Source organism: Pipistrellus kuhlii, unplaced genomic scaffold (assembly GCF_014108245.1).
Source record: "Pipistrellus kuhlii isolate mPipKuh1 unplaced genomic scaffold, mPipKuh1.p scaffold_m20_p_44, whole genome shotgun sequence".
Lineage (NCBI taxonomy): Eukaryota > Metazoa > Chordata > Mammalia > Chiroptera > Vespertilionidae > Pipistrellus > Pipistrellus kuhlii.
Genome location: NW_023425545.1, coordinates 1656885 through 1669269, shown reverse-complemented (window position 1 = coordinate 1669269; position 12385 = coordinate 1656885). Strand labels below are relative to the sequence as shown.

At 67.1% G+C, this 12385-nt stretch overlaps 2 protein-coding genes across 2 annotated transcripts; both read right to left on the bottom strand.

Annotated features, from left to right (window-relative positions):
* Window positions 1-51: 51 nt before the first annotated feature.
* On the bottom strand, window positions 52-3143 carry SYNGR2 (synaptogyrin 2). The gene is made up of 4 exons (XM_036412357.2): window positions 2985-3143; window positions 1008-1245; window positions 586-725; window positions 52-492 (listed from the first exon to the last, which is right to left on the bottom strand). The coding sequence occupies exons 1-4, from the start codon at window positions 3081-3083 to the stop codon at window positions 295-297; spliced, it is 675 nt and encodes a 224-aa protein (XP_036268250.1). The 5' UTR covers window positions 3084-3143; the 3' UTR covers window positions 52-294.
* Window positions 3144-3300: 157 nt separating this feature from the next.
* Window positions 3301-11482, bottom strand: CUNH17orf99 (chromosome unknown C17orf99 homolog). The gene is made up of 6 exons (XM_036412161.2): window positions 11452-11482; window positions 8172-8175; window positions 7472-7845; window positions 5829-6098; window positions 5609-5705; window positions 3301-4139 (listed from the first exon to the last, which is right to left on the bottom strand). The coding sequence occupies exons 1-6, from the start codon at window positions 11480-11482 to the stop codon at window positions 4136-4138; spliced, it is 780 nt and encodes a 259-aa protein (XP_036268054.1). The 3' UTR covers window positions 3301-4135.
* Window positions 11483-12385: the final 903 nt, after the last annotated feature.

Here is a 12385-nt window from a genome sequence, read left to right as displayed (position 1 = left end):
TGGCTCCCGGGCCTTGTTTTCCCGAGCCCCAAACAAGGCACTTAGGACAGCGTGGCGGCTCCTGGGGGCGTGGGAAAACAAGGCACTTAGAACAGCAAGGCGGCACTGCTCGCTACCGGGGGCGGGGACCGTCAGAAGCAGTGACCAATGTCTAGTTAAAAACCCTTTGGGTGCCCTGAGGAGGGGGCGCTGCCTGAGGCAGGGGCGCCAGCAGCCCCTGGAGGCACGCCTTGGGGGTGGGAGGAGTCCAGAGCCCGGCGGCCCTCCCTGCCCAGTTACCGTCCCCCCAGCGGCTCAGTACACGACGGGGGGCTGGTAGCCCTCGGCGGCCTCGGCGCTCTGAGTGAACGGAGGCTGCTGGTAGCTGTCGGCCGGCGGGCCCGGGTACGAGGCGTAGGCTGTGCTGGGGTCCGGGGCGGGGTCCACGTAGTTCTGCATGAAGTCGTCCACCCCGGCCTTGTAGCGCTGGTAGGCCAGGGCGGCCAGCAGGCCCTGCAGGGAGTCGGGGGTTGGCTCCTCCTCGCCCGCCCTGCACCAAAGACCCCGGGGCCCGCCTGCCCGCCCACCCGCCGGCCGGCCGCCTACCCAGGAGAAGATGGAGAAGAAGCTGAAGGTGATGGCCGCGCGGGCCGAGTCCGCGCCCACCAGCACGTCCGCCGGGTCCGTGGCCGCCCACTGGTTGGTGAGGAAGCAGAAGCCCACGAACCACAGGAAGGTCCAGAGAGCTGGGGGGCGGGCAGGGTCAGCTCCCGGAGCCTCCGGAGGGAGAGGGCCTGAGGCTGGTGCGGGCGGTGGGGCTGGGAGGCCCTCGGGAGCCTGGCTCCAAGGCCCAGCTCGGCGCTCGGCACCAGCCGGCTTCCGGCCCGTCTGCTCCGGTGGGACCTCTGCCTCTCCCCGCCCTCTCCCTGCCCCTCCTGCCAGCTCCGAGGGCGCCCCGCCATCGAGACCCCCCCCCCAGAGCGCCTGGGAACACAGCCGCTCCCGCCCCGCCCCTCCGGGGCGGACACCTGAGAAGAGCAGGTCGCCGATGACCAGGTACTTGCGGTCCACAGCGTTGCTGAGCTGCGGGAAGTAAGCATCGACGACGAGGAAGAAGGCGCAGGCCAGGAAGGCCAGCACGCCGATGGCGCTGCCGTAGCGGCAGGCATCCTCGTTGCGGTTGAAGACGCAGGACAGCTGGTGCGAATGGTGCGGGTTGCTGTAGCCCTCGCCGAAGATGCAGGAGAACACGATGAGGGCGAAGACCTGCCGCGGGGGCGGGCGGGGGCTGAGTGCGGGGGCCTGGCCTGAGGGGCCTGGGGGAGCGGGAAGCCAGCTGCCTCCGGCGGCGGGCGGCGGCCTTCATTCTCACTTCTCCCTGCGCCCTGCCTCTCAGACCACAGCACACAAGCGGCACCGGGAGGGGAGGCCGGGGATTCCGGGCCGTGGGCGCGAGGAAAGGACGGGGAACTCCTGGCGGGGACTGCCCTGCCCGCTGCCTGTGCGGTGGCATGAGGGGCGATCTGGCCACTTCCACGTACAGAGGTTTTTTAAAAATATATTCTTACTGAGTTTTTACAGAGGAGGGGAGAGGGAGAGAGAGTCAGAAACATCGATGAGAGAGAAACATCCATCAGCTGCCTCCTGCACACCCCCCACTGGGGATGTGCCCGCAACCAAGGTACATGCCCTTGACTGGAATCCAACCTGGGACCCTTCAGTCCGCAGGCCGACGCTCCATCCACTGAGCCACGCCAGTCAGGGCACGCAAATGAGTTTTAAACACACAATCACAAAAGTTCAGGCCTGAAGTCTCATCCCCCCCCATCACCCACCTGTCACCCTGACAGCACCCACCCCCTGCCTGATGCCCTGCAGGAAGGCCCCCAGCCCTCAGCGACACCCGGCCCCCCCGCCCCTCCCCTCCCACTTCCCTGCCCCAGGCCGGCCTCCCCAGTTTGTCCAGCTTTCTCTCCACAAGGACTTCCTGTCCCTGGCGTCCTGGCCACGCCCCTCCGAGAAAACCCCAACCGCCCTCCCAGCCCCGCACGGGAGCGGGTGCTGATCTCAGGGTGCTGCCGGCTGGTCTGCGCTCCGAGCGGAGGTCCTGGGTGAGCTCCCGGGGGCTTCCAGTGGGAACAGCCCCGGGCACCTGGTCTCCTCCCCACGCTTCCAGGCCGCCGCCCATTCCCAGAGGCAGGTGTGTGCTCCCCGGGCGGCCAGGCCCCGGCACCCCGGCCTCTCCGCAGGCCCCGCCCAGGCTCAGAGGAAGCCGGAACTCCAGGATGCTGGGAGCGGGGTGCTAGGCCCCACGCCTGGCACTGCCCTCCCGACCCACGGGCACCTGCTCCTGGGGTCAGACCCTGCCGCCGGGCATGGCGGGGCCCGGGGGCCCCCGGGGCACCTCAGAAAGCTCCAGTCCCAAGTCCCAGGCCGAAGTGAGCCCCGAGGGCCCAGCCTGCTGCCGCCCACCCAGTCCAGCTTTGGGTGCCAGGGCCCAAGAGCATGGGACCCACCCCACTTCCCGCCCCCAGGAGCCGTGCCCGGGGCTCGCCCGGCTCAGGGGGAGGAGGCACCCTGGTCACCCGACCGTGGACGGGGAGACAGACCTGCGCGGACAGGAGACCTGTTTCAGGGCGCCCACCCACACCCACACCCCCACCCCCACCCACACCCCACGTGGCTCCGGAAAGCCCCTTCCAGGTGGATGCCCGGGCGGGAGCCCCCAGGCCGCCGGCCACCTGTCCCGGAGCGGCCCAGGCTCCTCCCACCGCCAGCCGGACACGGCCTGCTCCTCGGGCGCCCGGCCCCGCGCCCGGGCCGGCGGAGAGGCGCCCGGCCCCGGGCTGGGCTGGGCTGGGTGGGGGCGGCCGAGCCCGGGGCTGGGGGGTGGCGGGTCCCCCGCGCGCCGCCTCCCGCCCCGCGGCCCGGGCCGCTGCCACCTGTCGCCGCCGGCTCGCGGGCGCCGGGCCGGGCGGAGGGCCCCGGCCCCCGCCCCGACTCACCAGGCTCACGGCGCGCGCCAGCACCTGCGGCTGCGCCAGGAAGCGCCGCAGGTCGAAGGAGCCGCCCGCCTTGGCCGCGCCGTAGGCCCCGCTCTCCATGTCGCCGCCGCCGCCGCCGTCGCCGTCGTCCGCGGACGCCGAGGAGCCAGCGGAGCCCCGCCCCGTCCGCCCGCTGGCCCCGCCCCGCGGAGCCCCGCCCCGTCCGCCCAGCAGCCCCGCCTTCAGATGACCCCGCCCACCGCCCTCTAGTCCCGCCCCCAGCTAGCCCCGTCCGCTAGCTCCGCCCCCGTCGCCTAGCCCCATCCCCAGCTAGTCCCGCCCCGTCTGTTAGCTCCGCCCCCATTGTCTAGCCCCGCCCCGGGGCGTGGCCAGCGGGGCCCCAGGGACGGAGGGCAAAGTGCCGGCGGCGGCGGCGATAACGTCCAGCCCCCGCGTTGGGCGGCCCCGGCGCGACCCGAGAGGGCAGGGCGTCCCCAGGAGAAGAAGGACTCGCGGGGGAGGGCCCCTGCCTTCGGCCCCGCCTTCCTGGGCGCCTGCTCCCCGCCTCCTCCAGGAAGCCCAACCGGAGCCGTCTGGGCCGCACCTGCCGGGCCCAGGCCCCTGGCACACACACACCCACGCCCTGGCCGCCGCCGGGACCCGCCCTGCCCTCCGCTCCGGAGCTGAGCCTGGGTGGGTGCAGACCACCCAGTTCTTCCCCTGCTGCCCCCTCCCCACGCCCCAGGTGGTAAAGGCGGCGGGGCTTCAGACGCCAGGCTCCAGAATGGGGTGCGGGCAGAAACTGGGTCCCAGAGCGACAGTGGGGGGAGGGTCAGTTTAATCCGGTTCTTTCCTGGGCTGGTTCAGAGCAACTGAGCAGGGAAGGCGGGGAGGGAGGTGCAGGCTGAGGACGGGACCCCTGCACCTTCCCTTGCCGCTCAGGTCACTGAGGGGGTGCTGGCCAGGTGGACCACCAGGAGACGGGGTGCCCCTCGGGGAAGAGGGAGCCGTGGGGGGAAGCGGCCATGGTGTGGGTGTAGCTGGGCCTTTTCAGTCCCCCCTGGACCCGCATTCCCAGCCCATCCTGGAATCCTCCGCAGGGCTGGGCTGGCGGCTGTTCCTCACTCCCAGGGGTGCCGTGGGGGGCTCTGTGAGCCTGCACCTGCTGGTCACTACCTGTAAGACAAAGGGGGTGAGACTCCGGGTGAGGGAGCGCCCCCCCCAAAGGCCTCTGGGAGTTTATGGCGCCAGGGGCATCGGGCCCAGGCCAGGGAGGGCCGTGAGGCTTTGTCACCCCACCGAGTGAAGGGGCGCCCAGTCTCCCAGGGGGCAAGTGCTGGCCCAGGTGGGGTCTGGTCCCTGCACCCCATGTTGTAGAAGGGAAACAGGCTCAGGGAGGTGACATGGGTCGCCCCTGGGTCTGGCCTCGAAGGAAGGGACCTGAGAGAGACAAGGTCTGGGCCTCGGGTAGACCCCTGGGGCCGTGCCAGAGAAGAGGGGGGGGCACAGGAGAGCAGAGCTGATGGGCCTGGGTCTGCGCCCCCAGAGGCGCCTGCTGTCCCACCACACAAAGGCCCTGGTCCTGTGGCTCCCCATCTTTTCTTGCCCCTCCCTCCCCCCCCCCAAGCACCTCTAATATCCTGATGTCCGTCCCCCTCTGACACAGAATTCTTATTATTTAAACAGTGAGCGCCTGGCTATAGGGAGGAAGCCTAAGGCCAGGAGCTTGGTCTAAACAGAGCATGACATCCATCAGAAGAGTGGAGCCTGGGGAGGAAATCACTAAGAAGTTGTTAATGATATCGCCCTGGCCAGTATGGCTCAGTGGATAGAGCATCAGCCTGCAGACTTAAGGGTCCGGGGTTTAATTCTGGTCAAGGGCACAAGCCTGGGGTGCAGGCTCTGTCCCCAGTAGGGGGCATGAGGGAGGCAGCCAATCAGTGATTCTCATCACTGATGCTTCTCTCTTCCTCTCTCCCTCTCCCTTCTTTCTAAAATCAATAAAAATATATATTAAAAATAAATTGTTAAAAATAATAATATGAAGTGATATGAAAAAATAGCAAAGTAATAGAGACCTGAAACGCATAAATATGTCACTATATATTTCTATACTGTATATGAGGCCCCTAAAATCATACGAAATTTAAAAATTCACTGTTAATAACTCATTCTCAAATGGCCCCCCTTAAAAATCAAATTGCCCCCCTGAGGGGTACGTGCCCCAGGTTGGGACCCACTGCCCTGGTCACTTAACACGTCATTGAGATGATGAGCTGGGAGAGGGGACCCCAGGAGGCCCCATCCTGCCTCCGTGGCTCCAACCTGGTCCCAGCAGGCCTGTCCCCATCCCAACATCCCTCCTCAGCCCGCAGGCCAGTGTGCCACCCAGAGGCAAGCTGACTACATTGCAGGGCAGGGCAGCTGGGACCAGGGTCATGGCCACATAGAGCTCTGAATCAGCAAGCCCTCCGCGGCACACAGTAGGTCCTCAATAAACTCCTGCAGGGCGCCCACAAGCACTACGGCCCTTTCTTTGCCCCGTGGCATCCCTGCCCTAGAGCCCAGCTCCCTCTGCTCTCCAGCTGGTGCGCACAGCCCACCCGCTCTTCTTCCCGCCGCTCCCCGCCAGCCCCGCCGCCTACCTGTTCCACCTGGTCCAGCCCAGCATCCCGGAGGAGATGGCGGCGATGGAGGTGAGGCTGGCAGCCAGCACGACGGTGGGGGCCTTGGGCAGCTGGCCTGCGAGGGAAGCAGGTAGGACCAGGGTAGGCATGGCTGCTTCCGGATGCCCTTCCCTGCTCTGGCACCTCCCACCCACCTGCCAGCGGTGCCCCTGCCCTCTGCACACCAGGGCCCTCTCACCTGGGGGCGCCAGCATGAGGGGGCTGCTCTGGACACTGATGCCGTTTTGGGCCTGGCACCGCAGCCAGGCTGACGTCTGGGTCAGCGGGAAGGAGAAGTTGGCGGGCTGCCCATACCGCGGTGTCTGTCGCACGTGCACGTGCCCGTCGCGCCCGACCAGGCTGTAGGTGATGGGCGGGCTGCCCGAGGCCGCCTGGCAGGAAATCTCGAACCTTGGGGCCGTCTCTCTGTCCAGCACGGTGAAGTTGGCGTGCAGCTGGGACACAGGCTCTGGGGGGGGAGGGGGGGGAAGGGGACGAGGCGGGGAGGAAGCACAGGCATGGCTGGGAGACTCCAACACCCTCTCCCCAGCAAGTTCCCTTGTTCCAAAATCATCTCTGGAGGCCTAACTGTGATTGCGCCTCCTCCAGGCAGCCCTCTGGATTGCTCCCTCTGCCTTGTGTCTTGGCAGTTTCTCATTCGGTGTTAGTTTCACGTAGCATATTCTAGGTTGCCAGTTAAATTTGAATTTCAGGTAAACAATGAAGAATTTTATTTTTAAGTCTTCATCTAAGGATTCTTTTCCATTGATTTTTAGAGAGAGTGAAAGGAAGGGGTAAAGACAGAGAGAGAAGCATCCATGTCTGAGAGACACATCAACCGGCTGCCTCCTGCACGCTCCCTCCTGGGGAGGGAGCCACAGCCTGGGCAGGTGCCCTGACCGGGAATCGAACTGGCGACCTCTCTGTGCATGGGCCAATGCCCAACCCACGAAGCCACTTGGGCCAGGGCGACCACACGCCCTCTGTCAGTGCTGTATGTCCTGTGCAGCGTCTACCAGGCAATCCTGCTCCCCGTCTTCCAATCTTCTACTGAAATACAAGCTCCGTCAGGACAAGAACTGCTGCTCACAAGAGTCTAGATTCTAGAATCTCCAGGCCTTCCGCCCGATGCTCTGAACAGCCCCAGGCCTGCTCCGATCCTGACCCCTGACTGAACCCTCACTGCCCCTGGGTACCCCTGCACTAGGTGCTACCATCTTTGTTTTGTAGATGAAGCAACCGAGGCTCAGAGAGCGGGAGTGACTGCCCAGGAACCCACAGCCTGTGAGTGTGGGTTTGAACCCTCCACCAGGAGTGCTCCAGGCAGAGGGCTCTGCTCCCCAGGCCGTGCAGGGCCCGGGGTCCCTGTCCCAGCCCCGGGGTCCCTGTCCCAGCCCCAGGCCCATGCCTCCCGCCGGGAAGGGCTCCGGGGGCGCTCAGGGCGGCCCGGGAAGGACAGGACTGGGAGCTCCGTGCAGTGGGATTGGAACCACCGTTGCTGCTAGTCGGCGGGGCTGGGACAACTGCCTTAATCTCCAAGGGCTCGAGCTGTCCCCCCAGAGGCTGGGACCACGGCCCCACCCGTGGCTGCTGAGCAGATGAAGCCAGATAAAACCAGATAAAACCCACACGTGCCCTTTATCAGCCTGAGGCCGGAGCTCAGCCTGGGCGCTGTGCCACCAGCCCTCCAGCCCCCCGGGGGCCCAGCCAGGATCTATGCCCACCTGTGCCCAGGCCCCACGGGGCCGAGAGAGGCCCTTGAAGAGGGACAGCCGCTTGCCCCAGCCCCCAGGCTTCCACTCCCAGCCCCTACCCGCCTGCCACCCCACCCCCTGGACTCACTGGCCCACAGCTCCCAGTACAGCTGCAGCGGGGCGCTGGCCAGGCGCGTGCCCCCCGAGGTGCTGGCCTGGCAGCTGTAGGTGAGCAGGTCGGGCCTGGACTTGAGCGTGACGTTGATGTGGAAGGACACGGGCTCATGGGTGCTGGCCACCTTCCTGGCGACCTCGACGTCCCGGCTCCCCCAGAGGGTGTAGGTGACGGGCCGGGGCATCGGCGCGGGCACCTGGCAGGTGACGGTCACGCGGCGGCCGCGGGGGAAGACCTCCAGGACCCGGTAGGCGATGGAGAGCTCGGGTTTGAGTTCTGGAAGGTGAACGGAGGAGGGAAGAAGCCAACGTTGACCAAGCGCGGGAGGGCGTGCCGGTGTGCCGGCGCTTCAGAAGGTCACACCAGGAGCCGCCATCTGCCCAGCAGTGCCGCCCGCACGTATGCACCGGAAGGAGGGGCTGGGCATCCGCCTGTGAACCCGGAGGCCACGGCTCCATTCCCGGTCAGGGCCCAGGCCCAGGGGGTGGGCTCCATCCCCAGTGTGGGGGGTGCAGGAGGCAGCCGATGGATGATTCTCTCTCCTCATTGATGTGTCTGCCTGTCTGTCTCCCTCTCCCTCCCTCTGTGAAATCAATAAAAACAGTTTTTTAAAAAGGCAGTTTCTGTCCAGTGACACGTGGCAGTGTGGCCTCCCTCTGGCCCAGGGCCTCACCTTGCTGCATGTGGCCAGGGTCCTGAGGGTGCACCGGGCCGGGGGTTCCTGCAGGAAGGGGACAGGGAGGGACAAAGCAGACCAGGCCCCCAGGGGCCCAGCGCGTATGGAGGCCTGAGCATGCGCAGTGGCCAGAGGGACGAAGGGTGCGGGCCAGGCCCCGGTACCCAGAGAGGCCAGCATCTTGTTTAGAGGGACAGTCAGAAGGCAGCGGGCAGGTGGACCCAGGTCCACGGGCACAGGGACCCCAGGCTTGCAGGGGACGGGCTGAGCCAGAGAGAACGGGGTCCCCCCGGAGAGCAGCCCGGCTGCATGCCCACAGAACCCGCAGATCACTCCTCCGTTAGACCCAGGGCAAACCCTCACTCAGCCCCAGCCGGTGTGACTCAGTGCATGGACCATTGGCCCGTGGACTGAAGGGTCCTGGGTTCGAGTCCAGTCAAGGGCTCATGCCCTGGTTGAGGGCTCGATCCCCAGGGTAAGGTGTGCAGGAGGCAGCCGACCAATGATTCTCTCTCATCACTGATGTTTCTCTCTCTCTCTCCATCTCCCTTGTCTCTGAAATCAATACAAATATATTTTCTAAAATAATCAAGCTTTAGCCTTGAGAAAACATACAAGCCCCCCCAACCCCTCCCTCTCTCAGCCGCTCCCTGCAGGGGGTCCCCGCCCAGGCCTCCTCTCTGTGGTGCTGACTGTTTTGTCGGCAGGTCCGGGCCGGACGGGAGGCACACGCCCTCCAAGGCCTGCCCATCGGCCTCTCTGGCTGCCCATCGTGCATTTGCCGCCATGGATGGACCATTCGGACCAAACAACCTGACTCTGACCAGTGGGGGTGGGGTGTACTTAATGGTGCGCTTCCAAGACTAGTGTGTGTGTGTGGAAGGGGGGTGGGCAGGGGGAGGCATCTGGGAAACCCATTTATCGCCCTCCAGCAGGATGGCTGGACACTACGGGGCCAGCACCCCCTGGCTGAGCAGAGGCTGGAACAGACCCGGTGTGGTCTCCGGGGGCGGCTCCCAGGAGCCCAGTCTCTGGGCACCGAGCCTCCTTCTCTCAGCCTGGGCCTCTCAGCCAGGGTGTCCCCGGGTGTCACCAGGAGAGGGCGCTCTCTCGTGGGCACCTCTTGCCATTTTCTGACTTGGAACGCTGAGCTGTGCGTGGACCTGGAGCACCTCTCTGGGCACCTCTCTGGGCACCGTTCTGCAATTCGCTACCATAATGTCATCCGTGCCAGCCTGGGCCAAGCCCAGCTCCGGCCAGCCTCCGGGGCCAGCCTCCCCCTCCCCGGGAGGGCGGGTGCAGCAGAGGCGCCCACAGCTCCCCGCTCCCTTCCCCATGAGTAAAAGTGAAAGGAAGCCGGCCCCTCGTTTCTATTCGTGGGCCCTGATTTACATAAGTTTCCGCTGCGGCTCCCCAGCTACCCACCCGGGTGCAGCCGTGCATTATCCGGCGTCCGCCCCCGCCCCCCTAAACCCGGCCGAGCCTCGAATTTAAACTCCCCGCATGCCGGTGGCGCCCTCGCCATTTCCTGGGGCAATGCTCCGGGGCCTGAGGCGAAGCGGCAGGGCGTCCCCCTGGCCCCGGCTCTCCTGCGCTGGACACGTCTCCTGCGTTTTGTGCTGGGACGTGCGGTCCAGGCCTGAGCCCGGCCCAGGTGCAGGGGCGCAGCGTCACATTTGCACGCGCCCGGGGCCCTCCGCAGAGCGCACTCGCCTGAGGACACCCTGCCCCGCACCTCCATCACCCGCGGGCAGACTCAGGACATCACAGAGGCCACCTCCCATGGGCGTCACTGTGCTCCCTCCGCACCCGGTCCCTTTGCCCACTTCCCGCTCCCCGCAGCCAGTCCAGCCACACAGCAGGGTCCCTGCAGGCGCTCAGGCCAGCGCACACCTGGTCACACCTGGTCACACCCGGGCTCACACCTGGTCACACCTGGGCTGCCTCACGGCTCCCCCTGGGACCCGCCCCCCGGTCAGCTGGCCCGGCCTCAGGCTCACCCCGCTTCCACCAGCCTCTGGCCCCGGGGCCCCGTGCCTCTGGGTGCACGCTGCGTCCCCGTGTCCCTCCTCAGCTCAGCAGCCCCAGGCCCCGGAAGGCGCAGATCCCACCTCCCACCGCTGCGCCCACGGCCTCCCTGCCCTGCGGCCCTCCCCTCTGCTTCCTGCGCTCTGGCTGCCGGCCCTTCCCCAGGCACGGCCTGCTCTGCAGTCTTTGCTCGGAAGGCTTGGGGGCCCCTTCTCAGGGCAGCTTCCCTCCTTCCTCTGTCCCCACCCCTCGTGCGGCCTCCCCTCCACCACTGGCTCTCCGGGGAGGATCACGGGCCAGCACACCTGTGCCCCAGCCCGCGGGCATGCGCCCCGGAGGGCAGGGCCCTCCCAGAGCAGGCCCCGCGCCCGCAGGTGTGCAGCCGGTGTGTGCTGAGTGAGCGAGCGAGCGAGCGAGCGAGTGAACGAAGGATCTGCCTGTCGGTCCAGAGGCTCCGTGAGCAGACTCGCTGGGGACGGAGCCAGGAGCCGCCTGCCAGGTGCCCCCAGAGGCCGCCCTGGCCCGCAGAGCCCCCGCTCCTGTCAGCCAGAACACCACCCACCGCTGCTTGTTTTCAGAGCAAATGAGGAAATGGCAATTCGGCCAGAGACCGCCGTGCAGGCCCCAGGCGGATGCCTGCTCAGTGACCCCGCGACCTGACGGCAGGAAGAGCAGCTCCGCCATGGGACCCGCACAGGAGACCCACCACCTTGACCTTGACCATAAAGGTCACAGGGATAGACAGGAGCCAGGAGGGGGGAAGGGAGGGAGGAGAGTGGGAAAATGGAGGCAAAGCCCAGGAGGTGTCTGGACCAGGATGTCCCCTCCCCCGCTCTGTACCCCACCCCCTCAGACTCACAGACACCAGGTCCCCAGCCCTCCCACTGCGTGCGGAGGAGGCAGCCTCCCATTGCTGCACCGGGGACACACACACACACACACACACACACACACACTTCCCCTTCGCTCACTGCCTCCCCGCCCTCCCTTCCTGGGGTCACACCCACCCTGCAGAGCCCTGAGCCTTCTGGACGGCCTCGGCTCCATACATGGCACCCGGGGCAGAGCGATGGGGACACACACACAGACATGTCCCCCGAGGCCCCTCCTGCCTCCCCCTCCGCCTCCTCCGAGAGCTCTGCGGGGCCGGCCGGGTTTGAGGACTGTCTGATTGCTCACCAGCAGCACCCTCCCCAGCCCAGGCCCCCCAGGTGGGGCCCCTGTCCCTCCGGCCCGCTGGGCCGCTCACCTTCCTCTGGCTCCGCGGAGAAGCTGCCCATGGCTGTGAGAGAGGGAGGGGCGGGGCGGGGGGGGTAAGGGGTGGGCTGGCTGGCTGGCCTTTGCCTCTGCGCCCTGTGCTCCGGGGGCCATGCCTGCGGTCCCCCCTCTCCGTGTCCCAGCACCCCCCTCAGGGCGGGCCCCTCCCACGACGGCCCCAAGGCTCACCCAGCGCGGACACACAGAGCAGCAGCGGGAGCCTCATGCCGTCTGTGGGTGCAGGGCCTCCGCCACCCGGGCTCCCAGGATGCTCGCTGGGAGGTACCTGCGTTGGGGAGATAACCGAGGCCCTGGGGCCCTGCACCAGGGCTGGGCCCCGACAGCAGCCTCCACCACACCCCGCAGGGCACGGCCGCAGCCGCGGTGCTGGCCGGCAGGTGCGGCCTGAGCCCCGGATGGGCCTCAGCCGTTCCCAGGATGAGGCTTCAGGCGCTTCCTCTGAGGAGTGGAGGTGGGCGTCAGCCTGAATTACTGGGGGGCCTGGTGTGACCCTGAGGGCCCCCGGGCATCTGACACAGGCTGCACCCACCAGAGAGGCAGGCAGGAGGGGCGCTGCCACCACGGCACCGGGTTCCCTCAGGAGCACCTTCAGCCCTGAAACGTGGCCTCAGGCTGGGTGAACCCCCCACCCCCCAAGGAGCTGGGCTGGAGCCCCCCCATGAGCTGGGGCGGCGGGGGGGGGGGCGCACTCCCAAGAAGAGCAGGAGCCCTGGGAAACTGAGTAACGGACACGGAACCCTCACAGGCCCTCCCAGGTGGCCAGGCCCAGGCTCCCGGCTCCCCCAGACTCCCAGCTCCCCCAGGCCTCCCGGCTCCCCCAGACTCCCAGCTCCCCCAGGCCTCCCGGCTCCCCCAGACTCCCGGCTCCCCCAGACTTCCTCCCGGCTCCCCCAGACTCCCGGCTC